We start from the raw sequence: 19,836 nt of genomic DNA on the forward strand, positions 1-19,836 counted from the left end.
AAATTGTATCGACGGTATCGTTGCTAATCAAGTCAACGGTCTATTTGAATGTAATTTTTGTAATGTAACTTTATCGTAAATTCTTTTATAGAGAGATAGTACTGAGAAGTGTTTTGGAAACGACGACTGACAAATAGATGGGAGTTTGAGGAATTGGTATGATGGACGGCAATAAAAGCAAAGAATAAAATTAAACCAACAAAATAAATACAATGTATTATTACTTCAACATACGCCACATGCTGATCTCCGGTATACCACAAGAAAAGGATATATGGGAAAAGAAAAAAAAGAACATGTTTAAGATCGACGATATTTACTTTCCCCTTATTTCGTCGATCGATCATGATAGTCGGCAAATACCATTGATGCGCTAACAATAAGAAGATACAGCGAAAGAAAAAGAAAACAGATAAAGAACAAAAAAAATATATATATATATGCATATATACATATATATGTATATTTATGTATATATATATAATATATAAATATAGATATTGAAACAAAAATTAAACAGAAAACAAAGAAAAAAAATATGTAGAACTATTTTTTCTATAAACGCAAGCATTTTAAACATAACGATGGGTGACGCGGATGATCACGTTCAACAAGAACGATTATAGCGCACGTAAAATATACATTGATTATTTGTACATGTATCTCTATATGCACATACACGAAAGAAACACACGTAATGCCCAGGCGTGATATACATATGCATATATATCTATGCGTGTATATATACATATATATATATATATACACACACACACACACACACACACACATATGCATATATATACATATATAGGTTGTTTGCATTACACGCGCACACACACACATACGCATGATACACACGCGTGTAGAGCCTTTATAGTGCGCAGGGACAAGAAAAAGGATTTTGCTATTAGTTTGCGGTTTTGGCGGTGAAATTTGGTTTTTCTTTGATTTTATTCACGATCGTTTTCACCGTGGTGTTTCTTTCTTTCTTCTTTTTTTATTTCAGGCGGTTGATAGAATTTCGTCGATCTTCCACGCGAAAGCATATTCGGTTTTGTCGTGATCGAGACCTCGAACGACGATCATCCATTTCTTTTCATTATTGAGAAATTTTGGCACGATAGCATTTTTTGTTTTATCTTTAGAAACTTCTCGTATCACCTACGATACGAATGAAAGCTTAAATTGTTATAGAATTTGCTCAATTTGAGATATAATCTCTATCTAACTATAAGGTCAAACTATGTTTTCTTATACATAATATTGCAATTTTTATTTTTTCCTTTGTTTTATTATGTATAAATATGAAATATCAATCGATCCTCAACACATGCAGTTTGCTTGCATGTTAATTGAATTTTGAACATCAAATTATCCTGGTCACTTTTGAACGATCGTCTTTCGAGTCTGTTCATAGCGCATATTAACGCGCTGCATTTTTTAAAAATTCGCACACATAAGAGCACCAAGGAAAACGAACGCGGTTAGACGCACAACTCTAAAATTACAAAATAAAAATAGTAATATTAATAGTAATAGTAGAGCAAAAAATTGAAAAAAAGAAAACACGTTCTACGGAAAAGAAAAACAGCAAAATAAAGTACTATGGTCTGTTAACATTGTAGGGATGAAATATATATATACATATATCCGTTGAACATGATAACTGTTACGAATTATGCATACATATCTGGCATTTAAAACGAAGAAAAAAAAAGAAGATAATACATAATCGAGCAGTAATTAACCAATTGCAATGCTATTGACAGCAATGGTAGTTACGATAATGCGAAACGAAATAGGATCATACAGTTTATTTTGAATTTATACACGAGCCACACAATAACCAAATTTATCGACTTCAGAAGTAATCATTTGGTTTTTAAAAAGTTAGACACTAATTATATATTCTATTATTAAAATTAAGAATTTTTCAGAAGGTGGATCAGATTGGTTCCTGAGTAGCTCGTATAAATTTATATATCTCTGATATTCACTGGACGTGCTGAAATTCATTAAAAAAAATAAATCATACAAAATATACAAAAAACTGACATTAAAAAATAAATATGTAGATTTCTACAATCGACAAGTACGACGATTTATTAAGTACGTATGACGAGTGATCCTTGTTCGTTTCATTTTCTTGCGAAGCTTTCGTAAAAATCGATCCAAAAGTTTTTTATTGCACCATGATCGAAGTAATTCGCTTAGCGTCACAATTTTCATCTAACAAACAAAGCTTCTACGAATAATAATAATAATAATGATAATAAAATAATAATAATAATAATAATAATAATAATAATAATAATAATAATCTAAACACCATTCCTATAAATAATAATAACATATAAAAGTAATAATAATGATAAGAATAAAGTTTTACAATAACGATACTACCAAGAATCGTATCTATAGTAATAATTACGTCGCAATTAACATTAATAATCTACCAACAGAGTAATAGGGATAAATTGTAATGATTCAACTAATAGTAACAATTGTAATAATAATGAGGACAACGATAATAATTGGTAAAGTGGGGTATAGCAATAATAATAAGTATAATCGTACTAATGGTGATCAACGTAGCAGCACTGTTTTTCCCGACCTTTTTCTTTCATTTTTTGTCTAACAACGAAATCAACATACGTGCTGAAGAGAATTTGGTAAATGAATGAAATATAAAAAAAAAGAAAGAAAAATATGATTCTATATTAATTCATAATGTTACTTCTGACTAGGCTCCATTTGTATTCACGTGTACAAAAAAAACTTAAGAAAACGTGTAACTCCACGTAAACAATTAATTAATTGTTATATATTTATGTATATCGGCTGAACGTGCTTGTGTGTGAAAGAGGAAGAGTTAATTGTTAACACGGTGCGTAAGTACATCGATTAATTAAAGAGACGTCTTTGGTAATTGGCACGGAATATGACGCAACGAACACCTACGTTACGATCAATATGAGATGATCCATCAAAAATCGTGCGAGATACGGTCAAAAGTATCGTACAAACGAGTAGGAGAATAACTCTTTATGGAAAAATAAATTAAAAGCGTAGAATAAAATATAATCAATGTTAAATTAACATGGAGTGACTGATAAGACACGAGTCTGGGGACGTTATTAGGAATTTTCGATTTGATAACTTATGGAAGATGGCTCCATAGCTGACTTCGATGCCCCGAAATATTTCTAGGTTCAATTTGATGAAGAGGAACATGTGATCGTGAATCGCTGGAAGTATATCGTCTGAAACGGCAGAAAAACATATGGTTCTACGTATGTAATGACCGTAATGTTCGATGAGATTATGGATAAACCAAGCTTTTGAAACGGTATTTAGGTGGATTGATTTATACTGTACATGTACGTATAGGTAGGTATCGTCATACCTCAGGTAAACAGCTGAAATTTTGCTCACAAAGATGTCAATGGATACCGAATGAAATAGAAAAGACTGTGACGATACGTGGTTTCATTATGGATTCGGTCTTTAATTATCTTACATACTTTGAATAAATGTTGTTTTCATTTCCACTCTATTCTGTTTCCGATCTGTTTTTAATGAATCATCTTACATATTATTTTACACTTCTCTGCAAATATGCAAAAAGTAAATGTTCGTTGCTCCGTTCATTTGGTTTGACGCGTGCGTGTAAATCGTGTATTAGTGTCATCGGATGACGCTTAAATTATTATTATACTTAAAAAGAGAATTTTCTAAGAAATCAGATTCTCTAATCGATTATAGCTATAAATTGAAAATTTCGACGGATCCTTTAATAATAAAAGGATAGGGGAAATGACGAATGGACGATTCGTGGAAATGAGCAACAGAAAGAGAGCCAGCCATGATCGCTTATGCACTTCAGCTGTTCTTCGATGCACTTTCGTTCTTCGATGTACATAACGAATAGATTTTTTAAATCATATCCACAAGACAAATCCAGGCGATTTAACTATGTTATTTATTAGTCTCTGTGATTCTAATTATTCGTCAATCCTAGAATCCATCATTAACTTTTTCCCTCGTGCATAAGTCAATAAGTGATTCGATATAAAAAATAATTTGATTATACTTTGCAACGAAATTTGTCTTGTTGATACGGCTCAATTTATGAAATTCACAATCATTTCGTGTAAAACAAGCGATCGGATCTAGTTCAAGTCGAAGACGAAGCTTTTACTACATCGTTCTCTTCCCTTTACGATTTTCAATATTTTCTAGTTTAGAGGGAGAGCTTGCGATGTTTCATTAGCGAGCCATGATTCATTTTTCTTGATATTTGAATAATACAGTGACACTGCAGATGTAGTGACGCTATGTAAAGTCTTTGTTGAACTGACAATAAGAAAAATTTAAGGAACACGCAGACTGGATTAGTTTTACCGTAAAAAATATCCTAGCTATCATTTTTGGACTCTTCAAGATCCTGTTTCTCTCTTTTTCATGCTTTTCTATGCAGGAATCGTATGCTTCTCTAGGTTCACAATGAAATTAAGTACCTTACAGTGACGCCGTTGAGTTAATCTTGCATCAGTAACGACGTAAGTGTTCTCGTATAGAAATTCTGAACCATTAAGGATCAATTAAAACTTCTAAATTCTTAACAGAATATATCCTGACCCGCATTCTACGTCGTTTTTAAAAACTTAAACACTATACAGACAAGAGACAAAGTTAACAATATACAATGATTTCCTGTTACGTACTTCGTAAAATTATATATATTTGTCGCATTTAACGTAACAAAAATGGTTACTGACTCAAGATTAATTCGTATACAATCACATGACTTTCCAACATGTGATCACCATGTCAACGATCGTAAACCATTTTTCGAATGTTCCCAATTTTCTTCCGTTTTCTTCTCATTGTGTACTCACACGTACAATTTTTTCTTTTACCCGTCAGTACGTATTTCGTCTATAAACTCGAACATATGTACTGGAGATCATAATTAAAAACGTGAATCGTAAGTACCTCCTTGGTACGAGTGATGAAGAGGGGAGAGAAAGAAAGAAAGAAAGAAAGAAAGAAAGAAAGAAAGAAAGAAGGAAAATTAGAATGATCGCGTGCACGCTAGTGAAGTGTCACCTGATGAACAATTTCTTTCCTTTCTTATGATTTTCTTTCACTTCAAAATCTTTGCATCATTAAGTTTCTCATACCACGCTTATTTCTATTATACATACATACGTTAAAAAGCGACCCTAGTCCAATCCTATATACGGTATAACGTTATCACAAAGTCATTAAAAAATGCTACTTATGTATTTCGTTTTTCCCTACACTTCGTTTTGTCTCCTCTGTTCCAGTTTTGTCTTTTTTTTGTTTTTGGTTCTTTTTTTGGTAATCTTTACACCATTATATTATTTTTAATTTACAACAGTAAATCGGACTCTGCCCATTTCGCTCGGACCACGGTATCGTTTTTATTTTTTCGTTCTAGCACATTTTGCTTGCATTCATCTCGTTCTATTACTCTTTTCTTCAATGGTTTTCTCATTTCCTACATACGTTATTTTCTCTATTATTTATTCAGTTAGAGTCACTAGAGTCAGCACTATAGTCACCAGTGCGCGTTTTTATCTACATATAAACAGGCGCTTCGCGATGCTGACAGCGATCCCGAAAGTGAGCCGATAAAATCGATTCTCAATCGAAGAGCGAACTCGGGCGCGGTAGTATTTTTCGTATTATACAATAAGGTATACAAGTTCCGTCTCACAGAACGAGCATTCTTGCTTTTGTCCCGTTTCTTGTTTTACTTTTTTAACGGCTAGTTAGTGATTGTACGCAAATATTTCTTACGCTAGAGGTCCACGGAGAATTCTTTGCGATCTAAAATTGATTCTTGTCTGTTTTCCTTCCATCACTCGTTTATTTCGAATCGCTTGTAAATTAAGCGACTGAAAGATCGTGGTAACTATACCCTATTTTTTCTTTCTACAGTACCTTCGTATCAGCTTTAGATCGCATGGCTCGCGCGCGCGCATACGCACATTTTCGTACATACACATGCACAGATATATGGGTTGCATACATTTGCATATGCTATGTAATATATATATATACACACACACATACAGAGAAACAAAGAGATAAAGTAGCGTGTGTTACACTTCAGAGTTGTCGCCACGTACAAAGCGTTGCCGAACTATGACAGTATTATACAAAATAAAGAGTAGCGAAGCGGTGTTTCCATTGCAATTTCGAACGAAACTAAAACGATATTAAGATGAAAGGTACGACCGATTTTTGAGAATTAACGAATCAATATCAAAACGATTAAGCAAGTCCTATTTAGTATGGAAAAAGAACCGATTAAATTTCTATCAGAATAAGTATTTGGTTGAACATGTCAAGCGATGGCCGCAATAGACTTTTCGGGATAAAGGGATCTATGTGGCCACTGATTACTGCGTGCATCAGTTCACTGTGAATTTGTTTAATCCATTAAAACTCAAGCTTTTATTCGATCCTGCATTGTAAAATTGTAAAAATAACGGATAATATGTAATTGACTCGTTCAGTTAAATTGTTTTGGATTGCAACGTTGACTGGTGCAGTTTGACTACGGATATCGTGGCAATGGTATCAAACCGTCAAAACCCAAGGTATAGTTGGTAGATTGGATTAAGGTAGAGTCTACCTATACAACTGAACCTTGTTGAAATATTTGTTAGAATCACTGTTATCCTTAACTACGTACAAGGTGGCGATGTAGTAAGAGCAATGTTACTCTCTAGTGAGGTTGTCACATCGCCGAAAGATACATATGTTATGGCATTTACTATAAGTAATTATAAACTGGTTCTGTGAAAAATATAATTAAATATATACACACATACAGAGAAACAGAAAGATAATGTAGCGGTGTGTTACAGCTTAGCCCAAGGAACATAAAAACATAGTGATCGATCGGTAGTGCTCCGGCTTCCGCTTAGCTACTCTTTACATGCTAGTTCGATTCTAAACGATGATATATCGTCGTTTCCCTGGTCTCTCTCGAATTTTTGTAACGCGCGATCGAGCGTTTATTTTTCCCACGACGATTCCTCGTTTCCGTTTCCGCACCTCGACTAATTTCGCACCGACCTGGTCCAGAGTTTTTAAAAGCTGGCAGATGATCGTTGAGGATTCTTCTCTTTCTTTCTTTCTTTGTATCAGTTTTTTTATTTATCACGGATCAGCGCGTTCACAGATTGTAACTCGCCACAATTGACAGTCACTGTGCTGCTATTGTGCTGCTATTCCCGGTTAAATGTCGTACTGACCAAGCATTGGTGACCGTGGATGGAAACGGTGCACGCATAGGTGGATGGATTCGTTGGAGGAGGTGTTGTTTTGTTTTTCTTCCAGGGTGGTCGTGTAGGGAAAAAGAGTAGGAAGCATCGTATGGTAATACAATGGTATATATGTGGGAAGTAGAGCGGGCTGCCGCTTCTTGTAGAGGAGCGAGAGTGGACAGGTGTATACAGGTACCGACAGACACAGAATGACTGATCAAGAGGCTGACCAAGGAATCGTGACTGATCGACTAATCGATTGACTAATCGATTGACTGATCGATCGAATGATTGACCGATTCGACTGACTGAGACATGGCACGGCGACTCCGATCGAGAACACGGTCACAACGTCACAGGCCACCTGCTGGCACACAAACAAACACACGGACAGGTTAGTCACCACCACACACCAGATATGTAGGATATTACACCGCGTAAACGTGCACGGTGACGAATCAGCGCGATGTTCATTCAAACTTTCTTTTTAGAACCTGCGGAACTTTTCCCTTACGACTGTTTGCGTTTTGCTGGTTTCTGCTTTTCCCAACGATCCTGATAGGTTTGCCAACTTTCTTCTTCCGCGTTCTTTCCTTGATAACGTTGAAAAAAAGATAGCAAACATAAAATGAATATATAGGGACTAGCAAGTTCACCGAGGTAGATAGTAGCGCTTTGCAACCCACCAGAATTTGCTAATGTAAATGAGTCGAATAGAAACACCGTCGCAAGATCTTGTGGATATAACGTCACCGCGCAACGTGTACACAGGTAGTTTGTCGGTACATCGTTCCTATGTAGGAGCGACAAGGATCTATTCTGTTTTATTACTTTCTAATAAAAGAAATATAATAAGGATGGTAACGTTATCATTTAATCAGTCTTAATGTTATTCGATTCTTGTTGCTTCTTTTATGTCATCGTGGTTCATCGACGCGCCCATTCTTTGCATAAGTAAGTAAATAAACGAATCAAACGATCGTTAGTAAAGACTTTATAATAGTAGAATACATATTTTAGGAAGAAGAAAATCGATGAACCACTGCTGGCAATAATGGTACCCGGCGTCCGACGACATCCCAGAAAAAAAGAACACACGGCGATGTTAGTACTAACAACTAAAGAAGCGTCATAGCGTAAATTAACCATCAAACTTCGATATACGAGTATTATTGTCACGATAAAACGTTCCAAGTTCTGTGTACCCTGTACAATAAAAAAAAAAAAAAAAAGAAAAAAAGAAAGAATGACGACAACAACGGGGGACCGATTATCGCGATTACAACTGTAAAATATAGTGGCGTAATCAGAAAATTAAATTAGTAAGGTAGATCGTGGCGATTGTTTTCATCGGTACCTTATGTCGGATAACGAACAAAATAATTATCGGCGAAGTTACTGGAAGCATGTGTGTGTGTGTGTGCGTGCGTGCGTGTGCGTGTGCGTGTGTGTGTGTGTGTATATACATATGTATATGTAGATGTAGAGGTATATAAATATAATGCATATGTAACGATTAAAAAAGGAACGATAGAAGCAGACCTTTTAAAAATAGTAAAACAAACAAGTAAAAATAAGATCAACAACAACAAAAGTTTAGTTAAATGTACGAAACTAAAACGTTGCGTGAGAGAAAAAAACTTAAAGCGAACTACTTGTACTCTGATATTCTGAGGAGAAGCTACATGGTGAATTTGGTTAGTGAAACTTCACGTTTACGTAATTTCCACTTTGTGCACAAAAGTTAGCACAGAAAGCTTGATTGGCAGCCGTTTGCAACGAAACGAACTTTTGATTACACCACTGGCGCGAATTAAGAGGTCTGGTGGGGCGGTAAAGGGCTAGAATGGGCAGGCTTGCATCTTCGAATATGTACGTATATCGAGCAATGGTATTTAAGAATACTTTTAGGTCTCGTTTTGATGCGGCACGATTAAGTGTCATTGTCCTGCTGCGATTCGTATTTTCCTGAAATACCGTACAGCAAAGAAATATACATACAATTTTGAAAGGTCCTATTAATGAAAAATGTAAATCTAAGTAAATCCTAGAAACTACTAAATACAGTTTCGAAACATAGACAAAAGATTATTTATTTTATAGCTTTCTGGGATTTTTCATTTGGAATATATCACGTATATAATATATTCTATGAACTAAAATTATTTGCATACAAACACAATGTCTCTTACACGGTCACAAAGGATACGTAAATTATACGTATTACAAAAAAGCTCTCAACGATCTACATGCTAATTGAACATGTATATACTACAATGTCTTTTCTAGTTATGCTTTGGAAAGCGTTGTAAGAGAAAGAAACAAAATTTAAATAGAAAAAAAGAGATAGAGGAAGAAGACATACACAATAGTTATTCGTTGTATCTCATCACCGGCAAAAAAAAAAAACAGGAACCGAAATATTCGATGAGTTACCACTGCATTCGACAAGAACAAAACTTCTATATCACTTGTAAGCGCCATTGAATCCTATCCATAATACGAGATATTGATTTCGAAGAATGTTACGGTCAATAAAAATCACGTATATCATGGGAAATACAGATATACAGCAGTCAAACGAAGAAAAATAGATATAATCATCTTGATATAAGAATAATCAAAATATGCATGTTGATAATATGGACGGACTGTCATGCGGAGAGATTTGAACTCTAGAGAAAACTAGTTCTCATTTGGAGCTACTCCAAACATTTACAAGAACAAAATATACAGATATCTATATGTGTATCTATAGAACGTTCTTCCTAATTATATATTCTTCGCAACACAGTTATGACGATATAGTAAGTCTTCAATTTTATCACAGTCTCGTAAATTCCTCTTTATGGCGTCTAAAAGCAAAGAAGACTATTAAGGACTTTTTTTTGACCTTCATAAAAATTACTGCTTGACTAGAGATTTTTTGCTAGCGATATCTGCTGGACACTTTGGTCGATTGAAAATACCTAGTCCTATCTATCTACCTACCTACCTATTTATCAATTTATCTATCTATCTATCTATCTATCTATCTATCTATCTATCTATCTATCTATCTATCTATATATCTATCTATCTATCTATCCATCTATCTACCTATTTATCTATCCATTTATCTATTTAATTATCTATCTGTTATCTATCCAGACCGAGAAACATTCCCGATCGATGATCGACGTCGCGAGGTTTATGGAATGTGTCAATAGTGGTTTCTTTTTTTTGGTTTTTGATTAAGGACACCAAGGTCGTTGATTCCGAGCCGTGGTATCCGAGAAGTCCTTGGTATCTACCTACAAACGGTGGACGACGTCGGCTAGTAGGGTTTCGATGCGTCCTTGGATCGTTTAAGTTGGACCTTCAGCCGTTTCATGCCGATTTGGAAGCCATTCATCGCTTGGATCGCTGCTTGCGCGCTTGCCGCATTGTCGTACGACACGAAGCCTGTAAATTATTTTTCGTTGTTTTGGAAGATATTACTTAAGTATGAATTCTGTAATTTTGCTCATTTTATAGAGACATTACTGTGTTACTATTACTTTTTATAATTTTTCTTAAATATAACTTATCGGCTAGAACTTTATATATTTAACTGGGTCATTAGTTAATCATTAACTTATATATCTTAACATAAACGAATGGTCTATCGCTGGGTGAGTGGGTGGACGGGAGGGAGCAGTAATAACATTCATATATAAGTAAAGTACATACAAATTGACGAAATAAACAATAGTATGTATATACGTTTGACGTTGAGAAACGATGCAAGAGTATAATGCATCTTACCAAAACACTTGCTCAGTTGCGTTTGCTTATCGATGAAGACTTTTGCCGAGATGACGTTCCCAAATGGCAAAAATGTTGAAACCAAGTCAGTATCACTGAACTCCTGCGGTAGATGATAGATGAATAGATTGCATCCTTCAGGACCCTCTATCTGCTTGTCCGTGCTGGTGAATTTTGCCTTTTGGGCCGCAGCCGCAGCTGCGGCTGCCGCTGCCGTGAACGCGGGGAACCCTGCAACCACAAAATTCGTCATCACCGATTTCTTATTCCTCCATTGATATTCTGCTACGCATTGTTTCTTCTCATCCCACGAGATTCGCATTTTGATGGCTACCATTGTTCATTCGATTATGGTTTCCGATTATTGGATTGCAGATACAATATGTAGTTATTAGCTCGATTGGAGGTTTGAATTATTGGTTGATTTTTGGTCTCATTGTGGTTTCGAATTATCGAACATGTAAAACGATCAGTTATTGATGGCGATCCTTGTTTGTAGTATAGGTTTCACTATAGTACATTTTCAATAATACAACGAATAAATCATTATTCTATTGCTTCCTCTACTTTTAAATAAATTGCGTATCTTGTGAGTTGGGATTTGTATATACAGTGGCGGTCATATGCACGATGTATTTCAAATTGAATATTTTGTTTACCTCCTGCGAGAAATTCTAATTTTATATGCATGAATTTAAAGCCGTAACTCATACTATTTTTCTGTAAATTTGCATAATTTAAAAAAGATAATAGGGGTAGAGAGAGAGAGAGGGAGAGAGAGAGAGAGAGAGAGAGAGAGAGGGAGAGAGAGAGAGTGGAGAAAACTATTTGAGGTTATGTAAAGACTTAAATTAGATACATTTGCACATTACAACCACTGCAGATTTTAATACTTGATTACGTGCAAATCGATTGCAAACAGAACGTAGTCCTGCATTACACATCGTACGTCACTAAGAAAATTCAGGCATTCCACTTCGTTTGTACGTTTAGTTACTCACTATGTAATTCTTTCTTTTCCACGGTCACCGTCGTCTTTCCAATGAGAGCTTTAAGGCGCACAGTTACTTGTTAGAACAGCACTTTTTACCAACCATTAGCGGAAGTTAAACAATACTAATTTGCCATTTAATATCAAGAATACATTCTGATCAAATAGAAACAAGCACAGGTCCGATATAGCCGCTTACCTGCATACTGTTGTAAGCTGGAGTAAGCGTTGCTCAAAGAGTCCTGCAATCCATTTAGAGGTGTACCCGTAAGGGAATTGAGCGCTAGGGACGTCACAGGACTGAGACTACCTCCGGTAGACCCTTCAAAATCGAAATCAATTCGATTATTCAACGTTTCTTCGATTCTTTTCTGTTCTTTCGAATTTCTACAATAGTGCCCAATCGAATGAAACAATCGTTTCACCCCTGTTTTCTTTTTTCTATCTTTTGTTTTTGGAAAAGGTAATCTCCTAATTGACATGCTTCATGCTGTAATACTGACATACAAAGAATAGGAACAAAGATAGCTTTGGTAGTATTACATTTGGTAGTATTATCTTGTTTGTTAATTGCGTAGACGCGTTTTGTATAGCTACTACGAACAATTTATAAAATATTGTTTACAGAACAAATTATTTAAGTAAAGTGATTTTGTTTAAAGTTGTTCTTAGAGAGTACTGTATATAATACAATGTCTCAACGTGCAAGTTTGTAAGTATGTATATAGTTAATTGCAAAAAGCGATTATATACATGGCACATTATGCAGAGCGCTTCAGAAATAGGTGGTGAAAGTTTGGTATTCGATTCTCACGATTATCATTTTTCATTCTTGTCGTTCCATCTTTAAGGAGGGTAGAATACGACACCAAAGTTTGATTGACCACTTATTTCTGAAGCTCCCTGTATAATTATATTTAAAGAGAATAATACTTATGAAAATATGGTGTAATTTATGTGTTCGGCTGGTTGATCACATTTTTGTCAAAAGAAAAGAAAAATTTAGAGGAAAGTAGTTCAAGGGGAAAATTTCGCTATGGAGGGTTGCTTCATGTAACTCGTGTCAGTGTTTATTTCCACGTGTGTCATATTTAAGATTTAAACAAAACCTATAGATAATATCTTTGATAATTGTACATGCATTATTACATTAATAATTATCGATTGCTAAACGAGATATCTTTTTTAATATGTACACCAATATCATCGAACAATATTAATCAACTTGTTATTTAAACATTTTTAACAGCATAAGTCTTGTAGCTCACTAAAGAAAAAGTTTTGAAACGAAAGGAAAATAACCGTAGAAGAGCGAAATTGAACAAATTAATCTATAAAGACTTGTTATACAGTTTCAATGATCTCTTCTCACCTGTATTTCCGGTCTTTCCAAGAAGGACAGCTACGCACGAAAAAAAATGTGCATATTAAAATGCTGATGTGCGTTCGTATAAAAAGGAGAAGGAATTAATTAAATATAGGCCAAAGAAATAGATATGGTAGTCGTGACTAATGTTATCAGCAAATCAATCGCATCGTGAAAATCGCGTGTATTTTGAACGAACCTTTTTAATTAGTCAAAATAATGTTTGATTAATTTTATTGATCATCCTTGCACGACATTACTTAGAATTAGGTAGATTCGAACGTAAGGAAATTAATTGATTTCTTTGAAAAAGGACTAAATTTCATATTTAGTACGTATGTTGCAAACTTTAACGATAGTAATCATAAAGAATACAAAAATGCATAGTAGCAGATACGAGAAAACTGTTTATTAAGAGTATTACGCGTGGATATATGCTTGCTAATTCAATTTAGCAACGTTGATCAGTCTGAGAGATATTCATATCAGTCATTTTGTGTTGCTGTTCGACCAAAGTAATATATTGTGACGGTTCCTACAATATTAAAGTCAAAATATTCTGAAAGAAAACAGTCGAAAATGCGAGGGGCCAGAGATATATGTGCGATGGAATCTGGTATTACGTCTATATGCAGGTACATATCGGCCATATATGTGTACGAAGACGAATATGCATAATCAATTGCAATGTAGCTATTGTATTCGTATATAAATTACACGAATTAGAATCTTGATTCATTAATGCAAGAGTATTTAAATATATGATAATTTCAAAACCGTGGGTTCTATTAAATAAAGATCGGTAAAAAATTTTTTGGAAATTTGCATCACAAAATTATCCAATAAGTCTAAAGTAAAATGTACCAACCAACCAATCGATCAACGAACAGGCAACATTCATTTTAAAGAATAAAAATTTATTATCAGAGAAAGAGCACAAAATATAAAATAACCCTCATACAATGGAAATATGAAGACAATAAAAGCGTACTGCAACAATGTAACAAAGTAGGACCGTTTTCATAGACATATGGTCAACAATATACTCGCCATTAGGTACGAATATGCAGCACTGTCACACCACGAAGGGTTCAGTGAAAAAATGGTACACGTATATTTTTTTTCGGAAATGAAGGAACATAAGAATTATTCTCTTGCTCTTTCTTATATCGTCATGAAATTTTCATTATACATGTATATTCAGGACGATTTCTTTAAATTTTCAAGGTAATTCTTTTAACTGACAATATAATTTTACATTAATTGTCAGTCGTACAAACTTAAATAGGATTCTGGAAAAACTATTAGTATTAGACACATACATATGTAAGTCATACATATATTGCTAACGTGGTGATCAACATGTTAGATACTTCTTAGTTGTACCATTTTTCCTTGAGTCCTGTATATAAGACTCAGTACTCATAGACGCATCTATTGCAGACGTATTCCAATTTTCTTGAAGCGAACCAAATGTGATAATTGAGAGGTGAATAACACGAGAAAGTTAGAATGTCGAACGGCTAAGATTAATTTAGTAATTGTTAATACTATACCAGGCAATGCGACACGTACATAGCGACATACCTGCTGTCGAATTCGCCAGTCCGCTTAACGCTGAAACACAGAACACGTTCACGATATTAACAAGCGGAGTTAGTAACGTGTTTACATATTCAGCACGTGAAAAAAACTTAGCAGAAATTTACGTAACCTATACTCCGTACAAGATAAGGTATTCGTCGTGTGATATCGCCACTTTGAATCGTTACGATTGCTTGAAATGATCACGGTTAACGAAAGATGAACGGTTAAAGTACATAAATATAAGTGACAAACAGAGAAAGAATCGCATTAATATTTTAACAAATCACTTTTTTAGATTTTACGATACGTAAAGATGCCTGTTCACGTTCTTGCCATTGGAAAAGTTTCTGTGAGCTTTATAAAAATTTTGCGAAATATAAATGTTAAATCTCGGCAGAAGCTATCCCAGATTTGTTAATAGGAACAATGAACCAAACTTCCTTTTAACTTGGTCTTTTTGTACAACGTAGATTCAACGATTTTCGTACATAGAAAAATCATATAAATAAATAAATATATATATATATATATATATATATATATATATATAAAATATGAACAATTTCAAATGGAACAAATTACAATGACCAATTAATAGCTAGCAGAATAATCAACGTCATACAAAATACATATCAAATATTTCACCAATATGATTTAATCGCAAAAATGAACGTTCTTGTGATTTTCACCATGCTGTTATTTTCTAAATTTAATATCATGTATTTCAAGCGTTTCTTTTTTGCGAAAGCACGGCACTTCCAGATAATCACATTCATTTTTTCTATACTAGAAACGAAAACGAACAACACAATGCACATAGTAATAGAGTATTATGTAATAAAAATAAATGATAATAAAGACTAGATTTTTCAATGTTACCGGATCTGTATGTGGTATGTGTTGTATCATGATGGAAGTTTCTTGTTTTACTCACTGTTTGGCGACACCTGAAGGTTGCCGTTTCCGCCTGTCATGGCTGCCAGGGTGACCAGGTTCTGCATACTCATCGGTGATACTCCTGCATTCGCTGCAACATACATAACCGAACACACACGGAATGATTAGATTGTAAATCATACACCTGTATCGCAGCACGTTAACGCGACTCGATATTTCGTTATGTAATTCTTGTAATTAGTATAATTGACTGGATTTGTTTAGGAAGCCTTGTCGTATATTCTTCTTGGCTTTTTCGATCAAAATTACGAAAGAATTCGTGGCAATAAAATATTAAGTCACGTTTTTTTCACAAGATTGCATTCATTAGAAATATGTATATCTATAGACTTCCTAGCCCGTAGAAAAAATCGATAAAAGTATACGGTAAATAGAGTATCCTTAAGACTGCATAGAATTCTCATATTCCCCACTTTACCAACCCCTTCGTCCACAAAAAAGGAAGGCACAAAAAAGGAGTAGAGTACAGCGTATCGTTTTGCATATGTTTGTTCGATGATACGCTTACGTAAGTTCTGGTCATCGAATAACCACACGTTTCTTAGCAATAAACAGTAAACATGTGATTTCATATGGACGCTAATAGCAGGTATCTACGACGATGTATCATTATACTGGCATGCTTCCCAACCCCGTTAAATGAATCATTTCATTATCGCGAAGACAACTCGGGGAAAATATACGGGACGATTATATGTATATAGTCACCATACGTGAAACTTACGAAACGGAACATCGGGACAAACAAAGACTCGATAATGTACTGAAGGAGGACGAATGCGTGTCGAATGTTTATCGAATGATGAAGTGCAACTTTCAACGTTGCACAAAGAATAATGAATGTAGATTTAGTATTTAGCATGCGGTAAAACGGATAAATTGCATAAAGTATGACTGTAATTTGTTTGCAAGCTGGCAAAATTTGCGGGAGTTGTGGAAGAATAGAGCAGTCACAGACGTATACTGGCGTATAGCTGTCTTTATTTGCTGTTATCCGATGAAGTTTGGTGATGTTAATTTCAAAACTGATAACACTGACGAGCATGGAAATTCGTACGCAAACGTAGATATCAAAATATTATTTCTAATTATCAAATTAAAATTTAAAGACAAATTTGAAAAATTAATTTGATCAATATGTATAACTCTTCTGCTACTCTTGTTAGTAAGTTCTTAAGTTGTTCTTGTTAGTAAGTTGTTTTAAGAACTTCATTAAAGAAAATCATAAGAAGATCATAAAAATAATATAGATTGGGAATAACGTGGACAAAATGAAAAGTAAAACAAAAGCAAAAATAGATTCACATAAATAACGCAAATTAGTAAATGTAAAGCAAAGAAACAATGGACGAAAATAAAATATAAAATAAAAATGGACACCAACCATACTCACCGGCGGTATTGCTCAAGGACGCGAGCGTCGCCAGGCCTTGGAGGTTCGCAGGGTTAATTTCTGGCGGGCTTGGTACGGCGGGGGCCGCCGCATGCGCAGGAGTCGCCGCGCCGAGGCCAAGGTGTTGTTGCAGTAACAATTGATGCTGTACGCTCGACAACGCGCTTGCACCAGCACCTGCCGCGACCGGAGTCGCCGCGCTCGTTGTCGCCTGAAGTTGTTGCAACAGTTGCAACGAGGCTGGCGCCAAAGCAGGCGTGTCGTTCTGCAAACAAACGTAGCTTCCGATAGATACCTACTTTTTTTATAAGTCATATGTTTCTGAGTAGCGGTGTTGTTGTAAAAGTAGTATGAAACAACTGCGAAGAAGAAAACTTTTGCATGTTCTTGCAAAGTTTCACGACGCAGTGTATCGAGCTTGATTTGGATTTAGTTTAACACGTTCCACGTCGTGCCTTTCCGCGCGGGTTTCTATATACATTGAAAACCTCAAAGAAAACTTTTGTGCCGAAAACGCATCACGCGATACATAACATATTAAGCATACATAACTAACCGACAGTGAATGATCAAAGCATTATATTGGAAGAATCAGGATAAAACCGGGACTTTGACTCTTCCATTTCTATAGCCACATGCTGGTACCATCATTTACTTATTCTAACAATTCGACATAAGCAAATCGATAGCTAATAGTAATTTCTAATACATTCTAGCGATTAGTTTGGAGTCTACTTCAATATGTTAATTTATAGTACCGTCTGGCAGGATCTTTGGTCTCGTAGAATAAAATGCATAGAAAATAACGAATTAAAAACGTGACAGTAATAATTCCATTTTGAAATAAATTGTCTCGTAAAATAATTCTTAATAACCCGGTACTTTCAGTACAGATGGAGACTAATTACTTTACATTATTTCGTTTGTTTTCACGTAGCGAATTACTCTAATGACTTTATGTATCTGTGTATAATCAATCTTCTTTTTATATCAGTCAATTAATACGCTAATAAAAATATATTTCCACTGTTTTTACGATATTTAAAATCTCTTGTATTCTCGCGAAAAAGTATTTCGGAATCAAATGTCAACGATCGATCAAATTAAAACATTTTAATCGAACCATCGAGGGATTAAAATTTCCATGGAAAAAGAAATTTTATAAATCAGATACGTTTCAAAGATATCGTCTTCTAGCATCGTATAAATTTCATTCTCTTTTGTTCATTCACAAAAAATACTTTGATTCGCAATATGCGCATGTAACTTTAAAGGTTCTAGGAAAATAACTTTACGAGAAAGTATTTCATTCTCGATGCAAATGGGCTCTTTGATATCGGGTAAAAAGGTTGGGTATGAAATATTAAAGGTACAGACAGTCAGGTAATGCGGCGCCATGTTGACTCCTGCTATATTCCAAAGATTCGTCTGAAGCTGTTGCATCCTCTTCTGATCCTTTTCCTTCTGCGTGTCTGCAAATTTCACAACCAGCGGCGACGAACATCCCTGAAAAAATATATATAAGGTATACGTTAAATATGCCTTTAAAATGCAGATCGTATAGTCTTACTTATATCTAAAGTCAGAACTTATAGAGCTATAAACAAAGATTTTACAAATACTAATCATCTGGCATAACATAAATTTCTTTGTGATCATGATTATGTCCAAATTAACATTATTACTATGTATTACTAGCGATTAGCTTACTGATTTCCAACGTAACTCACTTAATTCCACTATCATGCAAGGTAAGAATGTTAGGCTTCAAATATGAATAGGTGCCAGTTGTGTTCAGCAGGTCAACTAATGAGACTAATTGCCCCCAATTTTTGGGCTACTATAGAAGTCACTAATCACAGGAGTATTGGCTAAGAAGAAAAAGGAAAAAGAGAAAGGAAAATTTGAAATTAGAAAATCTATAACCAAAATACCGAGGTGTGAGAACGGATCCTAAATCGAAGATATGTAATGAAATAGTGCCAGCTTTTTATTTAAAATTTTCGTGTTTGAAATTTCATATTAAAATTCTCTGTTTTAAGAAAGTTTTACAAGTAATAATTATTGAATTATTAAAATATCAGTCGTGGCATTTGCCAATTCTTGTAAAAGAAGGTAAACTGAGGCGATCTTTGCTGATAGAAGGAGATCGCGAATGTGCAAGTGGTGTGTTTTCAATGACCCAGTATATAATGGTTAATAAGTTTTGAATAAAGAGAAATCACGGAGCATCGCTTTTTCATGAATCCATGATAATTAATAACAACTATAAAATGTATGTATAAGTCTTTTGAATTGCGGATTATAAAGGAGAATACGAAATGCGAGACTGTTTACGCATGTAATAAGAAGCACGAAATCGTGCCAGTTAAGTCGACCACGACAAGTAAAAGCTCGAGGAATCTGCAGCTGGAAATATTCATGATATCAAAATGGAATTGCTGTT

At 34.7% G+C, this 19,836-nt stretch overlaps 1 protein-coding gene across 18 annotated transcripts in view; it reads right to left on the bottom strand.

Moving 5' to 3' along the window:
• LOC122570599 (CUGBP Elav-like family member 2) overlaps positions 1-19,836 on the bottom strand; it is a 358,376-nt gene that overhangs the window by 7,707 nt on the left and 330,833 nt on the right. For 4 of the 18 annotated variants that reach the window (XM_043733109.1, XM_043733110.1, XM_043733108.1 and 1 more), the window contains 8 exons: positions 18,768-18,896; positions 17,382-17,655; positions 15,975-16,067; positions 15,029-15,070; positions 13,460-13,489; positions 12,287-12,409; positions 11,097-11,327; positions 191-10,754 (listed from right to left, as the gene is read on the bottom strand). In XM_043733109.1, the coding sequence (XP_043589044.1) occupies positions 10,627-10,754; positions 11,097-11,327; positions 12,287-12,409; positions 13,460-13,489; positions 15,029-15,070; positions 15,975-16,067; positions 17,382-17,655; positions 18,768-18,896 (1,050 nt within the window). In that variant the 3' untranslated portion in view covers positions 191-10,626. Of the gene's footprint in view, positions 1-190; positions 10,755-11,096; positions 11,328-12,286; positions 12,410-13,459; positions 13,490-15,028; positions 15,071-15,974; positions 16,068-17,381; positions 17,656-18,767; positions 18,897-19,836 lie in introns of those variants that run through there. The other 14 variants (XR_006317853.1, XR_006317855.1, XR_006317852.1 and 11 more) reach the window with 12 other exon arrangements.

The sequence above is a fragment of the Bombus pyrosoma genome, linkage group LG9, assembly GCF_014825855.1.
Source record: "Bombus pyrosoma isolate SC7728 linkage group LG9, ASM1482585v1, whole genome shotgun sequence".
Lineage (NCBI taxonomy): Eukaryota > Metazoa > Arthropoda > Insecta > Hymenoptera > Apidae > Bombus > Bombus pyrosoma.